Source organism: Pristis pectinata, chromosome 12 (genome assembly GCF_009764475.1).
Source record: "Pristis pectinata isolate sPriPec2 chromosome 12, sPriPec2.1.pri, whole genome shotgun sequence".
Classification (NCBI taxonomy): Eukaryota; Metazoa; Chordata; class Chondrichthyes; order Rhinopristiformes; family Pristidae; genus Pristis; species Pristis pectinata.
In genome coordinates, this window is record NC_067416.1 from 15,332,433 (window position 1) to 15,355,802 (window position 23,370).

A 23,370-nucleotide genomic window follows, 5' to 3' on the forward strand; every position below is an offset into this window, starting at 1 on the left:
ACAAGTTAAATGTGCAGACTTTTTCATCTATGCAATTTATTAAAATTAATCAAAAATAAAATATCATAGCCTCCTACCTGATGTTTCAATGTAATAATGGGTAATGGCTTTCCAATGATACACAAAGTCCTCTTGCAGAGGAAGGGAAGGAGCCAGCTATAAAATTCAAAACAGAAATTATAACAACAGTTTAGACTTGTTTGAAGTTAAAGATCTGATGAATAATATTACATGTATTTCTTGGTGTACGTAGTTAAACTGAGTGACATTCTCATTTATCAATCATCTATTGCAGTATTCAAATAGAAACAAATCCGAAGGGTAAAGAAATTCACCACATTTAGGACACTGACAGTTCTGTCACAGTACCATTAATACAGATTATTGCTTACCATGTTAAAATAATGTTATTATCCAAATAAAGAGCAATTAATTTTCTCATATATCAGTGACAAATGCTAACACATGAAATTAAAAAAAAACCCAGAAGACGGAAATCTGAAATAAAAATATGAAATGCTGGAAACACTCAGCAAGTCAGGGAGCATCTGTGGAAAGAAAAACAGAGCTAACTTTTTAGGTTGAACACCCTTCAAGCACGTATTTTGTTAATTTACATAAACATGCATAAAATGTAAGTTTTAAATACTTGACTGCTCACATTTTTCTTTCTACTAACAAATACTACTTTCCAGAATCATGTTACCATAAATGAAAAACTGATATTCTACACAGGAAGTCAGGAACAAATGGAGCTTCCAATGGAGTGGGATAGAGTGCAGGAAATTACTGGAATGGGAGACAATAAGGTTCTCCTGCTCTACAGGCTTAAAGCCTTGGAAACACACTTTCCATCAGAAATTTGGATCCCATAATTTCATAGTGGAAAAAAATGAGTAAACATGAGAACTAGGTTTTGCCAACAAAGCTTCTGAGGTCCTGGGAGAGAATGAGAGTGGAACAACTGACAAAACAGTGAAAGGTCAGAAGCAGGAGATGAACCCCTTTTGCTTATGAAGCAGAGGGAGGTTCAGGAGCAATAATCAAAGCAACATTGAAACATTGAATGGGCAGGTCACACGTGTGATGTTAAAAGTGGGAGGCGAAAGAAAAACACTTGGGTCATTTACACAATTCCTTAAAAGAAGGATAAATTGAAAAAACTGTTCAAAACAGCATAAGGAATCATTGGCTTTGTTAACTGGGTTAAGGCTGGCTAAAGAAGAAACTTCTGATGAAGGGTCTTCACCCTGAAGTATTGATTCTGCTTCTCTTTCCATAGTAGCTGTCTGACCCGGTGAATGTTTCCAGTATTTCCTATTTAATTTCAGATTTCCAACATCTGCAATTTTTAAAAAAATAATTTAATATCTAATTGAAGTAGCCATTTTCCATTGTGAGCCGAGATAATTAGCTATTTAACCACAGTGAGCATTACAATCATTTCAGGGCATCCATGTGCAATGCTCAGCACAAGTAACTGGCTAGTCATCAAAAGCAGACAGCCAGATATAATGTTCCTTTCATCATCCTGGAAGATATCTTCATATTGACTGAGAACTGATCACGACACTCTTCAACTTAAGTGAAAGATCAAGTGAAATAATATTCAAAGTTTAAGCCTATAAACAAATTGACTTCATACAAAGTCGTTCCTGTGCCATACAAGATTTAATGCACAAGATTTTACAATGAATCACAACCATTGAGACAGAAAACATAAGTGTAGTTTAAAGTACTTTATAAAAAATTATCAAGAGTTGTTTCTGGAAAAAGGTTAAAAAAAAAATCACAAGAAGGCTGCAAATGTTCTTTTTCTTTTTGCATTCCAAATTTATGCTCTCAATCTTTTTCCAGAATTTTACTGGATGGTTGTACCCAAAATTAATTTGGATAGGCTTGGTGGTGCTCAGATTGACCAACTTTCTCAGAGATACTCTGCAGGTGGCTGGCTGTGGATGGATGGATAAGGAATTTTATACGGTAATTTCCATGACAATTTTCCAGCTACACTGGAATAGCACAACTTGAGGCACTTTGAGCAATACTGCTGCAACATTGTCTCACCCTTCTGCCGTAACGGCATCTAATGTCTTTAGCTGTTTCTTGACCTGGAGGAGGTATTTGATTGGACAAACATCCAATTCCTTTGGCAACATACTAAGTGATCCACTTTGGCAATTTCCCATCTTTGGGGTTAAATCTTTGCCAGTAATAGTTTTGCATACTGGGGTGGCTGAGAAGCAGTTTTAAGATAGCATTGATCTTTAGAAAATGTACCTTTGATTCCACTCATGCTTACATATAACTTTAAAATTTGAAAGATCAATGCCTGTATAAAATGCTTTATCTTGTGTATTTGAGTAGTTGTAAACCAGACAGCATGTAGGACACCTTCAAATATTTGATTTTAATTGTAGCTTATATTTAATGCACAATTCAAAATTAATTGGAACTGTTGTTAGCCCACAAGAAATGGAAATTATAAAATGAAACTGTGCAGAAATTATGTTCAATATTCTATCATTCAGATTTCCACACAACACAGGAGGCTATTTCAGGCGGCTTGCAAAGCCATCTCACTCCTCCACCTATTTTCACTGGAACTTATTATCCCACATTTCCATCAACTTCCCATAGATTCTACCACTCACCTACACAGTAGGGGCAATTATATTTCTTTGTGGCCAACTTACTTGCATTTGGAAAAGCATGGACTTGTTAGGGATAGTCAGCTTTTTTGAGATTTTTTGAGGAAGTGCCAAAGATGATTGATGAGTGCAGGGCAGTGAATGTTGTCTACATGGACTTTAGTAAAGTATGGTCGGCTGGTTCAGAAGATTAAATCATGTGGATCCATGAAGGCTTCGTAAATTGGATTCAAAATGGCTTGGCCATCGAAGACAGAAGATAGTGGTGGAGAGGTGTTTTTCTGACTGGAAGTCCATGAGCAGTGGTGTTCCGCAATGATCAGTGCTGGGACCTCTGATGTTTGTACTATATATTAATGATTTGGATGAAAACATTGGTGGCCTGGTTGATACATTTGCAGATGACACAAAAATTAGTGGAATTGTGGAATAGTGAAGAAGGTTGTCAAAGGATACAGTAGAATATCGACCAGTTGGAAATTTCAGCAGAGAAATGGCAGTTAGAGTTTAATCCAGACAAGTATGAGGTGATACATTTTGGGAGGACAAATGCAAAAGCAAAGTATATAGTAAATGTCAGGACCCTGAGGAGCATTAATGCACACAGGGATCTTGGGTGCTAGACCATAGTTCCCTGAAAGTGACAACATAGGGGAGAGATGTGTAAAGAAGCTATGGCATGCTTGCCTTCATCGGTCGGGGTACTGAATATAAAAGTTGAGAAGCCACGTTTCAGCTATATAAAACTTGGGTTAGGCCACATTTGGAGTATTGCGTGCAGTTCTGGTTGCCACTTTCTAGAAAGAGGTTCACCAGGACGTTGTCTAGACTGGAGTATATTAGCTATAAGGAGAGGTCAAACAAACATAGTTTTCCCTGGAGTGTCAGAGGCTATCCTGATGGAAATATATAAAATTATGAGAAGCATAAATAGGTAGACTGTCATAGTCATTTTCCCCAGGATATGGGCTTAAGGTGTGAGGGGGAAAGTTTAAGGAGATACCAGGGAAGATGGTAGAAGAAGATACAACAGCAACAATTTAAGGCACATTTAGATAAGGTGCATGAACAGGCAGGGAAAAGGCGGACAGGGAAATGTGTACGCAGACGGGGTTAATTTAGGTTAGCATCATGGTTGACTGAAGGGCCTGTTCTAGTGTTGTATTGTTATAACCTACCAATCTGTGTGTCTTTGGAACATGGGAGGAAACCGGAGCACCTGGCACAAATCCAGGCAGTCACAGGGAGAACGTGCTGGCAACTGCTTTGTATTCCACTACAAAATCCAATGCAAGTTACCCAAAAAAAGAAAAGGATCCTGTTAATTTATATCTATTAACTGAGATTTCAGGAAGTGACTTTTGCAGTGCCTTTAGTCAGAATGAACCTCAGTACACATTAAAGTCTGACAAAACTCCTTCAAGCTTTTACTTGATTCCTTGTGTTATACACTTGACAACCCTGCATTAACTTGCAAAAGGATATCTAAACTAAATGCCTGAAAGGCCTCAAAGCATTCCTAATCATGGAAATTTTACATCTCTACAACATTTCATTTGCGCAAATAATTCACAACATTCTATTGCAGACTAAAAATGTGCAAATGGTCAATCTAAAATTTAATGCTAAAAAAATCAATATCATAACTATAATGTAAATGCAATTTAAAACAATGTTCAGTAATGGATAACAGAGTACTGTAATAAAGTTTTTAAATCTTTGATGAGGCCCAGCAATGTTCTGTTATGAATGATGCAAAATTAAAGACTTAGCCCATTAATACCCAACAGTTGCAGTAAACAGGCCACCTTCAACTAAAACACCCCAAATGTATTTAAATCTTTAGCTGCTGCATTGTACATGCTGCATTCTGTTTGTACAATCAAGCATGTAATAATTCAAAACACAAGAGACTGCAGGTGCTGGAAATCTGGAGCAACGAATAAGAAGCTGGAGGAACTCAGCAGGTCAGGACTCATCTGTGTATCCAAATCGACATGCAGGGTCTTGACCCAAAACACCAACTGTCCATTTCCCTCTACAGATGCTGCCTGACCCACTGAATTCATCGAGCTTCTTGTATGTAACAGTGGAAAATCAAGGTCACAGAACCCTGATGTTTCATTCTTTTTGGTGTTGAGCACCACATTGCTTAGAATCTACTAAATAATAGTTGCATGGTTGAAAGATTAAAATGCACTTTAGGAGGTGCATGTATTCCAGTCAATAAAAATGCAGTGAAAAAGCAATGATTGACATTACAGAGCACAACTGGAATATAGATTAGGAACAATCACTATCTGCATTAGAATATATTCTGAATTTGAAATAAACAATGATTATGACGCACAGTCAGCATTGTTTAATCAGATTAGTTGGCAATCAACAGAAAACTAATTTTAATTCAAATGCCAGAAATAAGATTCCAGCAGCTCGCAAAACACCACATTGGTTGCAGTTTCAAATCTAGATGTAACTTAGAATGTGACGACACTGCCAACCGCTTTTTCTTCATCACTGTTTGATTCTTGATTTTAATTCTCCAAATAATTCTAATGATACACTGGCACTACTGATGAAATCAGCAGACCTTCACATCACTCTTTTGAAATGGCACCAAACAGCACATTAAAGTGAGAATCCAAGAGCAAAAAGCTGCTGATGCTGGAAATCTGACATACAACTTGAAAATGCTGGAAACACTCTGAAGGTCAGGCAGCATCTACGGAGAGAGAAACAGACTTAACATTTCTGGTTTATGACATCAGAACCATTCATCAGGAATTTTGATGAAAAATTATTAATGAATTCTGTTGTGTTCTCCAACTCTACTCCTCTCTCCATAAACTCTGCCCGATGTGCTGAATTTTTCCAGTATTTCTTGTTTCATGTACATTATAGGAAGAGGTGTGTTGAAACTTGTTAACACAGGACATGTAGACAATTCAGGTTATATCTTGTATTGGGAAACCAGACCAGTTTTTAATTAATGCTACCACTGTATCATAATGGTGTAAATACTCTGTGCTCTGAAGCATAGACTCTGAAAGCTCATTATAACAATATCTCAACAGTTCATTCTCACAAGCTTTAAACAAGTCTGTATACTTTAATTTATCTGAGAGAATTTAATGCAGATAATATCAAATCATGTAGTTATAGAATAAGAACAAAATTTTGTTATTTCTGTTACTAACTGTTAAGCTGTTCTAGATTATTCAGTTTATATTAAATCTTTGTTATTCACAAGGAAAGTGGCACATATTTCCCTCAGATAACAAAAAAAACATAGATACCACCAAGGCCCTCTCTATTTTACTCAATAGTACCCCCAACTGAACATAAATATGCCCTATAACATTCAAAGAGCATTCACACACATTCATAAATACATTATTTCTAAGTACCCAAAAGGAAATGATATTAGCCAACAAACACCTCCTATTGAATGCATTGAAACTTAAAAACAGGGATTCATTTTGAAATCCCAATCTGTAGCTGTGTGAACAATGACCACCTATATCAGGGTGCAGGGACTCACTTAACGCAAGCAGTCTGGAAACCGATCATGTATTTATGAAAACAATGATGGGTTCCTCAATGTGTAAATGTACAAAAATATACTTGTTCAAGAAAATTTGAGATGTTGCCTGAGGTGAACCTTGCAAGTATGCAGATCTGCAGATAGCAAATCAGCGAATAATGGGGCTCAAGTGTGTTCAAAGCAAAATCACATGGTCATAAAGATTGTATCTACACTATGGCATGCAACAGTCTATGTTAAAACAAATATAAAAGAATCAAGCTTTCTCAGAGTCTTTAAGCAACTGAAGAATACTGTTCCTTAAGTAATTTTAGTAATTCGCATCCCTTTCACTTGATGTATTTTTATTGAAATGAAACATTTAACCATCTAATACAGATCTAATGTATAAACTTATGCAGGGGCATAGTCAGGGTGGACAAGCAATATCTTTTTCCCATTATTGAGCGATCCATTACCAGAGGGCATGCATTTAAGGTGAGAGGGGGTAGGTTCAGAACAGACATGAGGGGTACGTTTTTTACTGACAGAGTGGTGGATGCCTGGAATGCGTTGCCTGATAGGGTGGTGGAGGCAAATTCATTGGGGGCTTTTAAGAGGGGCTTGGTTGGGCACATGAATGAGAGGAAAATAGAGGGATATGGGCATTCTGTAGGTAGGAGGGAATAGCTATGTCGGCACAACATTGTGGGCCGAAGGGCCTGTTCTGTGCTGTACTGTTCTATGTTCTATGTACATACACATTCTGTGCTGATTAAGACATCAATTTTTTGACAGCTAAAGTTTTACGGTAATATCAGGCTCCGTTACTAAACCATAAATTGGGCAGCAACTTTCAGTAAGCACACATACTCAAATAAATAGATATCAGGAAATCAATGTCCGAGTTGCCTTAATCCACCAGAAGTTTAGCAATAACAGTATTTCATCAGCATGCAAGTAAACAGATGAACTCATGTCAGTGGGGACAGAAGCAAACTCAAGGACCATGACCCAAAATGCTGACTGTTTCTCTCCCCACAAATACTGCTCGACTTGCTGAATATTTCCATCATTACCCAGTTTTGCTTCAGATTTCTAGCATCTGAGGTTTTAGGCTCCATTATGAAACAGTGTCATTGGTTGAGAAAGTACACAACTGCACAGATCATGCAGATCCCAAATCCCTCCTAGTGTACATTGCACAGTTTTGAATATCTAATTCAGTTAAACTCTGATAATCCACTACTCGAAAATCCAGATGGTTCAGCATCTTAGTGCTGATTCCTCAGGTTCCTTTCACACACCAGGGCCTCACAGTTTCCACACTCCCTTTCACACACCAGGGCTCAGACTTCCATGTTCCCTTTCACTCACTAGCACCTAGGTTCCCATACTCCTTTTGGACTCACTACAGCTCCAGTTCCCACAATTCCTTTAAACTCACTGGAGCCCAGGTTCTCCTGCTCTCTTTAAACACATCTGGTTCTGTTTCCTGCACTTAATTCACCAAGGCTCCGATTCCCATGCTCCCTTTAAACTCACCTGAATCTGTTTCCAACCCAGCACCTTGTTTCCCAGGCTCCATTTAAACTTAACGACTTCACTGGAAAAAATAAAACAACTAAAAAAATGTGAATTAAAAGTTTTGTTTTTGGAATTACAACTGTACAGCTGCCTTTTAAATATTAGGGTTATTTAGCTAATAGTTGGTAGTAAGTCTGGTTAATTGTGAAAAATCTTGTTTCATAGCATCGCAGGGTCAGGAGATGCATCTTTTTAAAAAAAAGTTATCAAGGTGATTGCCTACCTCAGCACATTCAACCGAATTAAGTAACCCCTTGTCCTTAGTACACAAAATCTAAATTTATTAAATGAAAATAATAAAAACTGCAGGTGCTGAAAATCAGAAATAAGAACAGAAAATGCTTGAAACACTCAGCAGGTCGGGCAGCAGATGAAGAACAAGAAACCATTAATATATTAATAATCAGAGCCTTCATCAGAAATGTATTAACGTCAGCCTTGTTATCACTCCTAGAATACTTAAACTCAATAACATTTTTAAACTCAAAAAATAGGCAAGGAACATTTCATGTGGATAGAACCTCCCACTGTCTGTTTGGCCAAATCTAATCTTTTTTCTATTATTATTATACTTCCATAAAGAAGTTTCTCCCTCACCCCCTCCCAAACATATCTTTGCTTGGCAGCAGAAATAGTCTTATTATCCTTGTGGCTGTTATTTTTTTTTATTAATTTTAGTTCTATTATCTCTGCTAACCTTCCTTATTCCATTAACTATTACCTCAGCAGCATTGGATTTAGTGTCTTTACAAAATACACTAACACCTCTTGGTGATTAGGATGCATTCCCAGGGACAAGAATGCAAAAGAAATTGCTGCTAAAAGGGAACGTTATGGCACTGCATGTAGATTTTTGTCACTGACAGCTCTGCTGGGCCACAAACCTGGCATGAACCCTTGGCCTGCCCACTGCTGTGTCAGGAACCTGCTGAAGCTTCAGTCATTCACTAGCACTCCTGCAGCAACGAAATGGATAAAGTAATCTCATCATGGCACAGTTTGGTGTCGAGTGAGCCACTAAGACAACATGCAATTGCTGTCTCCAGGGTTGGTGTTGCACAATCTGGGGCAAGTAGAGCAGCTGCTCAGTGCTGTGATGTGGGGCTCAGAGATGCACTCTGGCCAGCACAGTGAGTGCAAGTCATTGCTATGGACTGCAGTGGTTACTCCAGGTTCACAGATCACTTGGATTCTCTGATCTCACTGATCACTAAGGATTCATTGCTGTTGATCAAGAATAGAGTACATGTGGAGATTCTCAGCAAATCATTTTGACCAGAGTATTGTACTGAACTGGGCCAGCATGACATAGTCTGGCCTGACCCAAACCTTATTTCGTCAGAACATCCACCTGAACTGAACCTGATCCATATCGTCAGGTACCAGACTGAGCTGAGGTCAGGTAGCCAGGCTCGTTTAGAGAGAATATATTCAACATTATTAACCAATTCCAAAAGCCATTTAGAACCAGCCAGCAGTTTTTGGACCCCATTAAGATTAGAAATGGTAGTTGTTGATTCCGCAAAAATGAACTCTGTTGTCCTATTTACCTGCTTTCTATTTAAGCTAAAATACTTAACATTATCAGTCAGGTTATGATGTGAATTACTGTCCTCTACAGTTTTAGTTGGGATGTTACCTAATCCTAATTTGATTTAGGGGTTTTAGACATTAATGCTTGGTGGATCTTCATAGTAATGTTACAATATTCTTTGTATTTTCCTTCACGCTCTCATAGTAAACTAACCTCCTCCTCAGTCTAAATAGATTTCCTAACTTTAATTGTTAAAGTATATTAGGAATTTCTTTTGCACTGTTTCTCAAAGGTTGTCTCTGATATTTGTGTGAACCCAGACCAATTTTGGTATCAAAGGAACACACACAGCAAGAAAATTTACACCTGTTTTTAAGTTACAATAGATCATCTGATTCAATATTGGGACTCGCATGTTTGGCATAATGACCAGATATCACATGGAAACCATTTCCTATTTTTAATTTCACTTTAAATGGACTAAACCACAAACATTTATGACTATCTTAACATAGATATTAAGAATGATTTTTATATTGATCACCAAAACATTATAACCTCATGGTTACACATCCAAACACATTAATATCATTTTGACTAATGAACTGTATATTTTACCATATCAGCCACAAAAAATATAAAGAAGGAACTGCTGCAAATTATGTTCAAAGTCTGTGGTAAAAAGAGGAAGCTATTTTGGCATTTAGTTTATACAATGCAGGTCAAATAAATACCTTTATACTATATTCATTTGTGCCCATTTGCTAATAACATAGCAACATTATGAACTATCGTCCATGGCTGAACAAAGATAATTATTTTAAGATTTCACCACTCCAAACTAAAAGCTCATTTTGCTTTTGATCTCAATGGGAGCAAGAGAGATGCCTCCAACATAAACACTAAAACTAATGTACAACACCATAGAAAACTGGATAGTTTATTAAGAAAGTCAGCCAAGTCCAGTTTAGTACTATAACTCTTCCCGTCCAGAAGATGGACTTTTTGCACGTGATAACATTTCCATTTTCTGAGCCATATTGTCCTGTCTCAACCTAACTTTTGTCAACAAAAGAAATTTTGGTAAAAGTAAAACCATGCAGCATACCCGACATGAATCTACATAATTGCAAAAATCATTCACACCACACAACTGTCAAACAGTGACCATCTGCACTGAGAAAGCCCAACCATCTCAATGATCAAAACAATTAATTCTGGAAACAGTCAGGTCACATCACACAATATGTGTAGACTCAGAAGCAAAGTTAACACTTCAGGTCTAAAATGTCAACTCCGTTTTCCTCTTCACAAATATTGCCTCGTGCTGGTGTTTCAAGCATTTTCTTTTGCTACTTCATATTTCAAACATCTGCAATGTTTTGCTTTTTATGCCTTTTGATGATATCCTGGGGCAGGTGATTCACCACCTGATTCTGCAAAGCTCCCACAATTCCACTTTACAGGTTTGGAGTGCAATGGAAAACTCTCCACTTTCAATAAATTTCAACAAATAATCAACAAACTCAACACCACACAGGACAAAGCTGACTAGCACTCCACCCAACACCTTAATCATTCATTCCCCCATTCCTGATGTACTGGATATGTTGTAACATCCATAAAATGCTTTGCATCAACTCTCTCAGGGTAAAAGCTCTTCCCAAACCCATCCAGAACAAAGCAGCCCACTTGATTGGCACCCTATCCACCAATTTACACATCCACTTCCTCTTCTGCCACTGGCATAATATGGTTATAGTGTGCACCAACTATAGGACACATTGTAGCAACTTGCCAAGTTTTACTATGCAGCATCTCCCAAGCTTGCGATCTCCAGTACCTACAAGAGAACACAAGCATCCTGACTTGGAAACCAACAGTTGTTTTTGTTGCTGGGTCAAAATCATGAAAACCCATGCCCACCAGCCCTGCAGTGATTATAGGCATCTAACCATTGGCTTCTGAAGTATATAAGGAATGGGGATTAAATGCTGGCCTTGCCACTGATAGCTACATCTCAAACAATCACATTAAAGAACACACATCTGAGGTTCAAACTGTTTATACATGTCATTGTATGGTCATCAAGCCCATAATTTCTGGGGTGTGTCTAGAGGAGAGGGGGAACAGAAAAGATGCAACTTGGAAAGAATTTGCATTCTCTGAGAAAATTGTTTCCTTGCTGTCTGTCACAGGGAGGATCATTGCCGGGGTCCTCCTCAACCGTGTTCTCCCAGTGGCTGAGGAACAGCTCCTCAAATCACATTGTTGATTTCATCTAAATACACGAGCTTCATTGTAATAACAACTAAAATAAAAATTTAGGGAACAGCATCAAGCATTACGTGTGTCCTTTTTCAACCTCACTAAAGCCTTTGATTCCATCAATCGGGAGGCATTGTGGAACACTCTCTTCAAAGTTGACTGCCCACTGAAAATGGTCACCATTTTAACTCTGCTTCCTGAGAGAAAACAAGCCACAATCCCAACCAATGCGTTTACAACACTGCCAATCTCAGTGAACACTGGTGTCATAAAGGGCTGTGTAACTGCCACAACACTTTACTCATCCTTCCTCACTGTAATGATGTACCTCAACTTCAACAAACCTCCTGCAGAAGCAGCCCTAAACTTCAGAATTAATTGAGAACTACTCAACCCATGGCGATTATACTCTAGAAACAAGATCACTTGAACCTTGGTAGGTGAGACGCAATATGCAGATGCACATGTGTTTACATCTGCTCAGAGGAGAGGATCCAAGCTTTGGCCAACTTTATTCACTGAAGCATAAAAAAAGGACGAGCATGGGTTTTACAAATAACATCAGCTGCCAAGCAGGTCATGTTGTTCACCTGCCTGATAACAGACTCTCTAAAATGCTCTACTCTGGGCTCTGTCCGAGGAAGTGATCATCAGATGGACAGAGGAAAAGCAATGAAAATATTCTCAACCCTCCTTGATAAATTGCAGCATCCCCACCAACTCTGAGGAATCCGTGACTCATGGGCATTCAAAGTGGTGAAGGAGTATTCAGGATGACTCAAATCAGCAGCGCACATGTGCCCCTGAGCAAGCAGCAGAAGGAGCGCACCACCTCACGTACCACCCACCTACCCCATTGGGCACCTCCTGCCCCATCAGTGGAAAACTCGCAGTTCCCACATCAACCACATCTGTCACCTCCAAACCCTCAAAAGTGGAATGAAAGCAAATTACCCTCAATCCGATGAGACTACCTAAGAAGAAATAGCTTATTACAAGGCAGTCTGACTCTACACAAGAGACAGTAAATGTGCTAAATTATTTCTTTCTAATGATTGCAATTTTGACAAACTTACAATAGAAATGTTGCCAGGACTGAACGGCTTGGTCTACGGCTTTTATCCTGGAGCCCAGGAGGCAGAGGGGTGACCTTATAGAGTTATACAAAATCATGAGTGTAAAACTACAGGGTATAGGTTTAAGGTGAGAGAGGAAAGAGTTAAAGAGGACCCGAGAGGCAAATTTCTAAACACAGAGGTGATGGGTATATGGAACGAGCTGCCAGAGGAAGTGGTAGAGGTGGGTACAATTACAATGTTTAAAAGACATTTACATGGATAGGAAAGGTTCAGAGGGAGATGGGGCAAATGCAGGCAGATGGCACTAGCTCAAGCAGGCACCTTAGTCGGTATGGATAAGTTGGGCCAAAGGGCCTGTTTCCACGCTGGATGGCTCTATGACTCAACTTGCATGCACTTCGCAAGTCTAATCTAACCTGGGTCATAATTTTATGATGCCTCTCCACAACAAAGATTAGTGTATTAATTGGCCCATGTAGATGTAAAGTTCAATTACCCTGCAGACATCTCTTCCATCTCTGCAACTACTATTCATTTAAATCTGTACTTGCATAGGTAAAGGACTAAGGTTTGGAAACACACTGCCCTACTCTTTTAGTTTACTGGAGGAAGCTCTCTTGTTACAAACTGAAGTCTACATTAAATGATTAAATTACATCTTCCTTCAACAGAAAAGAAATATCCTATTTGTTGAGGACTCAGGAAAGGAGGGAGAAGTCAATAATTTGGCTCACCATGCTGAGGGAAAAATAGAATCAAAGTCAAAACGCATTATTAGAATTTGGTGAAATTTAACAGAACACTGTGGAACACCTCTGAAATCAAGTGACAAGATCTTGCCTCAAACCTGACAGCAACATTTCATAATTTGACAGCTAATACTGCTGATGAATGTGCCAGGAAACCCACAACACAGTTTGCTGAAGAAAATGTTCCATAATACTTGAAAAGTTTTTCAAAAATATTACATTTACTCACAAACAAGTAGCTGACGATATTAATAAGACATAGATGTGTCCTGAGTGTCATATGCCCAATCTTCACCAACTGCTTCATTTCATCATAATTTAAGAAATGAGAATATTTGCTGATGATTGCACGAATTCAATTATAATTGCAACTCATCAGAAATGCAGTCATGCTTGCACACTTTAAGACTCTGGAAGTATTCAAGTATGAGCTCATACTTGACCTCACAATCTACCTCGTTATGACCTTGCATCTTACTGTCTTCCTGCGCTGCACTTTCTCTGCACTGTAACACTTTATTCTGCATTGTTATTGTTTTACCTTGTACTACCTTAATGCACTGTTGTAATGAATTGATCTGTACGGGCGGTATGCAAGACAAGTTTTTCACTGTACCTCGGTACATGTGACAATAATAAACCAATTTACCAATGTCAGCAACTGGAATTTCACATCTTTATTGCATTCCACGAGTTCCTGCTTCATCTTAAGGACCTGGAGCGGGAATGTTTCATAGATGTCTTGTCTGCTAAATGTAATGAATTCAGTATCTAATCTAACCTAATCCAGGCAAAGACCACCTCTTACACCTACCTTTGACAGTCAACGTCATTACCATCGAGTCCCACCCAACTTACACCTTTGATCAGAAACATATTGAGCATGCCACATAAATATCGTGTCTTCAAGAGTTGGTCTTGCACTGAGTGACTTCTTTTCCACCATCTATGAGGCACAAGTCAGGAGTGTACAGGACACTCTCCACATGCTTGGATGTGAACAGGTCCAAAAAAAAACTCACCCAGTACAAAGCAACCACTTTGCCCACCATCCTAAACACTCTCCCTTCCGCAGAGTACTATGCAGCAAGCACCTTTTGTAGAATGTACTGTGGCTACTCAGCAAGCTATTCCAACAACACCTCACAGACTTTTAATCACTATTGCTTAGAAGAACAGAGACAAATAGGCATTTTGGAAATGCCACCATTGGCAGGTTCCCCTCCAAATCACACGTTATAGTATATAAACACTGCTCTTTCATCATGACAGTGTTTCAATTCTGGAACTCACTAAATCACACTGTGAGAATATCTTCATCAAAGTAAAGGTAGATCATGACCAGCTTTTCAAGGGGCAGTAGAAGTTGGCCTTATCTGCAACTCCCATGTCCCATAAATAAATAAACAAAGACGTTTTAAACTCCTGTGACCTTCAGCTAAACATCTCAGGATGACCACAGTTCATGAGATTGGTGTGTTTGTTCACACACCAGGATAGTTTATCTATCACTACATCTTAATAAAATCATTTTGTGCAACAAAAGCAGTATTTACTTTTCATAGTTGCCCTTGTCTGTCTGAAATTAGGAATGCAGGTCCTGGGCATCTGTCAATGCAGAAAAGTTTGAAAACCATGAACAAAGAATAAGGCAAAGCACTGTAGCTTGGCTTAAAGCATAAAACCTTTCATGTGGATGCCTGTGTGCAACTTACACATACGGACAAACTTGCCAAGTGACACTCCACATCATAACTGCTAAAAATGTCAACTCCCAAACAGAAATGGTAACTATCGAATGCACAGAAAATGTAAGTTTGATGACAGACGGAGGCATAAATCTGAGGATCATGTGGACTCTGATACAGGCTCAGTTGGCTGAACACTGTTCAAAATTTGAAATATTTTCCTGTAAAATACTACACAAAAAGAAATCAAATGTTAGCCAGGTGTTCTCCATTGAAAGTATGATTATACCTGCAAAAAAACATTCATTACTGAATCTAATCTCAATAGCTTCTCTAAAACAAGCATTGCACCTCTGCAATGACTTTTCCCTCTCTGTTCCCCCTCTTGTGTTTTCCACACTTCTCTGATCTCAGCTCTATTCACTCTTCTTTTTTTGACCAAACTTTGTCAAGTCTCTGAATACTATGAGTGTCCATGTTCTGCTTTGTACCTCTGTGAAACACTGATGGGTGTTTTTTCTATCCTCCAGCAAATTAAAACCTGCACCACTGCAGCTAAAATACTCCAATAAGCATTATAGCTTGAAAATCTCACACTTTCTTAAAATGAGATTGTACCTGCTACTGCAAATCCAAATAAAGTAACTTTCCGCTTTCTCCAACTATCTTCAAACAAAAATTACTTTCATATTACATTTGTAAAAGTCTCTCTCAAAGCAGTTTATATAGTAGAGATGGGAAAGTGGACAGAGAGGAATAAAAGTGAGAGTCTATGAGGACTAAAGCAAATGTGATGCATTTTCACATCTTGTTCACATTTTTTTTCCTCTTCATGATGTTAACTGTGCTGAAACAACATTTTATTGTGTATTAGTATGCAGGCTTCCTAAAGACAAATAGATTATTTAATAACACAGCTGAACGTATCAGATTATTTACACATCTGAGTGTATCTGCTGCATTTTTATCATGCTTACTTCATTTATTGCTTGCTTTGTTTCTTTTTTTTTGAATATCCACTGCGATTAAAAACAGAAGAGCCAGAAATAAACTAAGATGTTTCTCCTGCCCGCTTGAAAAAGGAAATTGTGTTTTTTTTCCCTCCAGATCACTGCCAAACTGCTGGAATTTGCCCTTAAACAGACAAAAGGCACGTCCTCCCCCTGACCCAACTCTGCACACAAGGTTGGGTGGATGTCGCACAGTGCACGAACAAGCCAAGACTGGGGGACAACAGCTGGTTCCAGGACAACAACGTAGCTGCAGTCGCAGTACATTATTCCTGCTCGCCAACCGCCCGCCCCAGAAGAATTGGACTTATCAGACAAAGTGGGCGAGGAGAGCTTGAAGGGGAGGGGACAGGTCAATTATCTCAAGGCCTGTACCTGATAATGTATTTCTGAAGCTTTAAAAACAAAAAAAAAACAATGTAATGTTACGGAAATAAACGAAGTAAGATCCCTGTAATGCCAGACAGGTGGCCCCTGGGCTTGTGGAGACTAGGCCTGGTCGAATGCCGCGGTAAAGTGAAGGGGAGGGTTGAGCAGGGGAGGGGAGGGCAGGGCAGGGCTGGCCGGGACTCACCGCCTCCACCGCCTGCTGCAGGATGTTGGTGAATTTGGTGAACATCTTGGCCTTGGACTCGCGGATCTCCCGGCGGAATTTCTCCTTGGATTCCTCAAGCTTCTTCCTTGTTCGATCCAGCCTGGCTGTTCATGCGGCCCCGACTCGCAACACAGTAAAAATTATATAGAGATTATATATATAAAATAAGAAAAGCGGAGAGGAAATCAAACCACAGCAGACGCGGACAGTAAACACCGGACGGCCCGACACAGTACACAACCGACACCGTGGCAGCGCACACACTGACTGCCCGTCCCAGCCGCACCGCGCTCCTCCCGCCGCCGGGGGCGCGCAAGGCGGGCAGCGCCCGCGGTCCTCCCGCCGCCGGGGGCGCGCAAGGCGGGCAGCGCCCGCGGTCCTCCCGCCGCCGGGGGCGCGCAAGGCCGCCTCACTCACTGCCGGCTGTGGCCATCCCGGTACCAGGGGGCGCACAGCGGGGCCGTCAGCCATGACCCGGGACCAACAGTGCGATCATTCCTGCGCGGGGGGGGGGCAGTTGGGGGCGGGGCGCAACTCGACGGTTCCGGGGGAGAGAGTGCGGTCCTCCTGGCGTCAGGGGGCGGACGTGAGCGCGGTCTGCACAGTCGCTCCGGCAGGGGGCGCACCGGGCTCCGTGCGCAGTCCGCAACTCTGACGCAATGGCCATCCCGCGGCCAGGGGGCGGTAAAGAGCTCACTGCCGGAGGCGTCCTGAAGTCAGGGGCCAGTTTACAGCCCCGGGCTCTGAATAGTAGTGGGTGGATAGCTGCAAGGTCTTAAAGGCGCAGCATGATTGAACAAAGTCCACCAGCCTTTTAAAGGCATCATTTGTTTTAGCACAGAAATAATTCATAGTTACATGGTACATTGCAATTTGCAAAAGTTAAAGTCAGGTCCTGCCACTGGAACAGTGGCTTCTGTAGCTCACAAAACAAAACACTTTTTATTCAACCTGCTGTTTGTAAATACTCTTCCATTCCCACATCCCCGTCTCTTGCATATTAGTTCTTCCATAGCAGTGTTCCTTTCCCCCATCTCGATGACCTGCCCATCTCCTCTCCTCCCCATCCCTCATCCTTTAGTCCATGGTCCACTGCCCTCTCCTACCAGATTACTCCTTCTTCAGCCCTTGGCCTCTTCTACCTATCACCTCTCAGTTTATTATATCTTCTGCGCCTCCCCCACCTTTTTTTTCCCTTGAGATTCCAGCATCTGCAGTCTCTCTTGTATTCACCTCTGTCATGTTTGGCACTAAATTTGATCATATCTATACAATTTCTCAAAGTTATATTGTTATCTTTTTGTTACCTCCCAGAACCATGAGAGGGTGAACATTGTCCTCACTTCTCACACCTCCAGTCCTCACGTTCAGTGGATCATCCTCCACCAATATCCACCACCTCCAGTGCAATGCCACCACCAAACACATTCCCTCCCTTCTTCCAGTATTCTGAGGAATCAGATTCCTCTCCAAAAGTCCGCTCCTCAATCATCACCAACGTTCCCTCCTGTTCCACAGTGATTGGCCATCCAAGAAAAAGAGATGCAACACTTGCTATTTTACCTCGTCGCTTTCCACCACCCAGTGTCCAGAACATTCCTTCCAGGTGAAACAGCAATTTACCTGCACTTCTTTCAATTTAATACTCTCCATGCTATAGTCTCATAAATCAAGTGAGCAAGCTAAGGATCCTGAATAATGATATCCCATAGGGAAGTGTTCTTGTCCTGACCCTTTTAAATATTTACCTCTTTGAGAAAATCTGCAGGTGCCAAGGACCTGGCACAAACCACACTGGCAATGACTCTCAAAGAGATTGAAGACATGGTGACATCAGTTCTGTCTATAATGGTAGAATACTTCTGCAAGTGGAGGCTGTTATCAAATCAACGCATCAAGTGTCTCAGCCTTTCACCTCAATCACAAAATGCATGTTTTCCTCAATGTCACCTTTTTTTTTACTATTCCAAAATAAACTTTATTCATCATAAAAAAAACAAACTATATACAACAATAAAACAGTGCAAATCTTTACGTTCATGTACGGATCAATCATTAGTGTTACCTTTTTATAAAAAAACACAGCACTGATGCCACTCGTGTGGCTCCCTGGGGTGCTACCCCAATCCCATATTTACAATATTTAAGGGGCTTCCTTGCCTGACCCTGCCCTTCCTTCTCCAGTGGCAGAAGAACCCGAAACTGAAGTCCTTCCCCACCGAGCCCTTGTGTTGGCTGCACCCAGCTTCAGTGCGTCCCTCAGCACGTACTCCTGAATGTCACCTTTATGGGGTAGGTTGGTAGGTGGTGGACAGGCTTTAAGAAGATGAAGGATGCAGTGTAGTGGTTAGAATAATGCTATTACAGTGACAGCGACCCGGGTTCAATTCCCGCTGCTGTCTGTAAGGAGTTTGTACTTTCTCCCTGTGACTGCTTTGGGTTTTCTCCGGGTGCTCCGGTTTCCTCCCACATTCCAAAGACATACAAGTTAAGAGCTGTGGGCATGCTATGTTGGCGCTGGAAGAGTGGCGACACTTGTGGGCTGCCCCCAGCACATTCTCAGTAATGCAAAAAGATGCATTTCACTGTGTGTTTTGATGTACATGTGACTAATAAATAAATATCTTATCTACCTATCAATCAAAGGACAGGCAATAATAAAATCTGGGAGATAACAAAAGCATAGCAGCAGGATATGAATTTCAATTATACATGTTTATTGAATTTTACAAGATTTCACATTTTTATATGCTTACATTCACAATCTTATACAACAGTGCATGTTAGCGGAACATTGCTTCTTAAGAGGGATGAGACCATTCCTTAATGGAAACTGGCTCTTCACACTACCCCTCTTGCTTGGTTTAATCCCCAAAGGTTCAGAAGTATCTGAATATCCTGTACAGTCTGGTAGAACATTCTGTTACTTCTGTCTCCAGATGATAATGTCTCTGCTCCTCAAGCCATAAGTGCAGTTGATGATACCATGTTTGCTGCTGCTTACCTTGTCTGCTGGTTTACAGTGGAGTTGTTTTCCTGACGAGACTGTGCAGATGCTACAACATAAGGACACTGACTTTATTACCATTGTCCTGAAGTATCTCTGGTATCCCATAGAAACATCAAATCTGTGCTTGTGAATGACGCAGTTCCCTACTTTTTTGTTTCAGACCAGAATTTGTATAAATTAAAAGCCAACAGTCCAGGTAAAGGATCTCAACCCAAAATATCAACTGTCCATTTCCCTCCACAGATGCTGCCTGTTCTGCCAAGCTCCTCCAGCAATTTGTTTGTTGCTCCAACATTTTTGTATCTGGGGTTTGATGCAGATGAACCAGTGGAATACACAATTCAATAAACAAGAAAGCAGCTAAACTGCAGATGTTCTATCCTGTTCTATCCTGCTGTTATAAGACTACTGAATGGTTCCCTAGTACGATAAGGTGGACTCTTGACCTCACAATCTACCTTGTTATGACCTTGCATCTTACTGTCTTCCTGCGCTGCACTTTCTCTGCACTGTAACACTTCATTCTGCATTGTTATTGTTTTACCTTGTACTACCTCAATGCACTGTTGTAATGAATTGATCTGTATGGGCAGTATGCAAGACAAGTTTTTCACTGTACTTCGGTACATGTGACAATAATAAAACGATTTACCAACGTCAGCAACTGGAATTTCACATCTTTATTGCATTCCACGAGTTCCTGCTTCATCTTAAGGACCTGGAGCGGGAATGTTTCATAGATGTCTGCTAAATGTAATGAATTCAGTATCTAATCTAATCTAATCGTGGAAAGCCAGTCAAGGCACCCTCTGTCATTTCAGGTGGACCTAAAAGATCCCCTAGCATTATTCTGAAGGCGAGCAAAAAAGTTACCTCGTGTTTCTTGGCCAACAGTTAGCCCTCAATTGCCATTACAAAATTATTATCACATTATTTACTGCAGGACACAATGACCAGCATTGAGGTCCAGTAACTTGTAAACACAACCACCATTGAGGAAATGCTGCAGCAAGTACAACCTGGGTGGATTGGGCATGTTATAATATGGAGGAGGCCAAGGCCTCCCAAAAAGGTCTTGGATGGAGATCTGAGGCAAAGCAGCAGAAAGAAGGGTTGTTCATAAATCAGTTCAAAGACAACCTGAAGAGCAGTCTCCAGTGGACTGGCACTAGTCCTACAGATCTCATTTAAGTGGCTCAGGACTGACCTCACTGGGAATCTTGTAAAAAGAACATGCATTAGATTTGATGAAAGCATCTCCAAGCTGCATGTGAGGGATACCACAGAGTGACAACATCAGACATCAAGATTACACTTTGCCTGTCCAAAGTGTGGCCAACTCTCTGCAACAGAGTTTGGACATTGGAGTCACAAGGTCACCATAGAATAGATTTGTGGCAACATTGTCATCAACGTCAGTGATGGAGGACAAAGATTCTTCTGAACATTTTCTTATGATTCAGTTGGCTTTCTTTGTACAATATTCAGCTTCTTTTGGTTACAAAGATTCTCAATATCCTGAGATGCTGCTCCAAAAAGCTAATAAAATCAAGAAAAAACGAAATTGAATACACAACCCAAACATTAGCAGTGTGCAATTATGTAGTGCCTAGAATATAAAATGGTTTCAATACCAAGCACAGACAGGGGTAAAGTAAATGAACAGTGAATCAAGAAAGGGAAGTGACCAATAGACATCAATGAATCCCATTTCCCAACAACTGCACCACTTGGTTCACACACTGCTCCCTGCAAAGTACTCTCATCTTTGAAGAGATGGGATTCAATGACATTTATTGCAGGGCACATGGAGATGGTTGGAAATGGAATTCCAGATTAAATAATGAAATTTTGTGATTTGCATAGTTTTTTTCAGTCCTTACAACTCTCAGCAGAAAACTACACATCTACATCTGTGCAAAATACACAAACCCAACTGTAAAACTGCATTGGGATAGAGTTCTGATGGGATCGGGCAAAGTTGTTGATTTCCTGGTCCATTTGTGTCCATGTTGTCATTCCTTTGCATCAAAAAATTCTAACTGAAACAAGGCATTCTTCAACTTGGTCGTGCTGTTCACAAGATCAGTTGGCTAGCTGTGATACCAACAGTATGCCACTAGAGGGCAGAACATGGCAGTAAATGAATGTCTACATTAAGTAGAATATGTACATCACAAACAATTCTCTTCCTATGAATGTAATCCTTTTAATATACATAGATTTAACTATATCAGTCCAATAAATAGGTAAATGGAAGAGAATATTGGTCATAAGAAGAGAAATACAGGAGATGTTTTTTAGCTGGATGGGAGTTGAGATTAACGTGGTCAACAATATGGTTGTGTTCAGAACACAGCACCACTTCATTGACTTCTCAATTAACCTGGGTGCAATAGGTTGACTATGCAAATAAGTAATTTTCTGAATAATTATTCCCCATCCCTAAAGTTGTCTAATTTAGATTAAAATATCATTGCATACATATGGGGAAAAAAACCTTATAAGTATGGTGCAGTGTCTCCAGATGGTTCAGAAAACCCCACATTTGAGTAATATGATCATAGTCAAGAATTCAGTTGAGATCCTGCAATTAACCTTAATGCTTCATGTTTAACAAAGGGAGGGAGGGAAGAAAACCATGTGTTGTTTGAGGCTAGGATTGTTGTTCCCGGTAATTCTTGTCCCACCAGCTGATGGCCAGTTGGGAAAAATACCACCCAATCAGGAGGAGTCAATGTCTTAAGGAAAAGAGGCAGGCATATAACAAGTAACGGAAATATAGACTGTAAAGGAAATATAGGAAGTCTGCATCTGCAGTCCTTTGTTCCTCAAGGAAATTTAGAACCAGCTGAATCTTTTCTTGTTTGTTGACAGAGGGCACTTGAGGGAAATGGAGAGAGCAAGCAGGATTTGGAATTTAGTTCTCTGGAAGACAGGTTGCAAGTGGAAATCAGGGAAGATTGCACTCTGTTGATGACTGCCAGTCCACCATCACCATAACCAATTTCATCTGGTGTCAGATTGAAAATAAAGGAGTCAGCTTTGGCCCTGCTTTTAAACATTGTAAGGATATTTTTTTCTGGAAAAGCACCATCCAGGTGTCTTTTTTCTCGAGGCGGAGGTGCTGGCTGTTGGTACACTTGCAGAAATTTTGCAAGTGTTGAATTTCATCCATTTCACACAGCGATTGTACAAGGTTACTAAAGCTGCAACTGAAGTTTAATGCTGGGTAAGAATTTCGGAACTGTTACTGAACCCAGTGTGGGAATACCTTCATTACACGGATGTCAGCTACTGAGGGAGAAAGTACCTCCTATCTTCTCAAGGTATTCTTAGGGATGGCCAACAATTTCTGCCCTTGCTACCAATGCCCAAATATAAGAACGTTTTTGCACAGCATTGACAACTAGCTAAATGATCCAAGGCAGTCTATAGGGCAGGTGGCAAACCACAGAAGGGAGTGGGTCAAAGGACAAGGTGGAGAAATGGATGGGCAAAGGTGCATTACAGATAACAATTTTGGGAATTCTTTTGTAGAAAGGCAGGATGACAGCAAATAGACATGTTGAGGAGCAGGGTTCTAAAATCTACAAGTGCAATGTGTCAAGACACTGTCACTGCTAGCATCGGATGGGGTAGGAACCGACAGTAGATCAGGGTTCAATCAATGGAG

At 40.4% G+C, this 23,370-nt stretch overlaps 1 protein-coding gene across 1 annotated transcript in view; it reads right to left on the bottom strand.

Annotated features, from left to right (window-relative positions):
- The window catches only part of fhip2a (FHF complex subunit HOOK interacting protein 2), a 58,318-nt gene extending 41,187 nt beyond the window's left edge, over positions 1-17,131 (bottom strand). The window contains exons 1-2 of the mRNA XM_052027489.1: positions 16,664-17,131; positions 78-156 (exon numbers count right to left, since the gene is read on the bottom strand). Coding sequence (XP_051883449.1) covers positions 78-156; positions 16,664-16,708 — 124 coding nt within the window. The 5' untranslated portion in view covers positions 16,709-17,131. The remainder of the gene's footprint in view (positions 1-77; positions 157-16,663) is intronic.
- Positions 17,132-23,370: the final 6,239 nt, after the last annotated feature.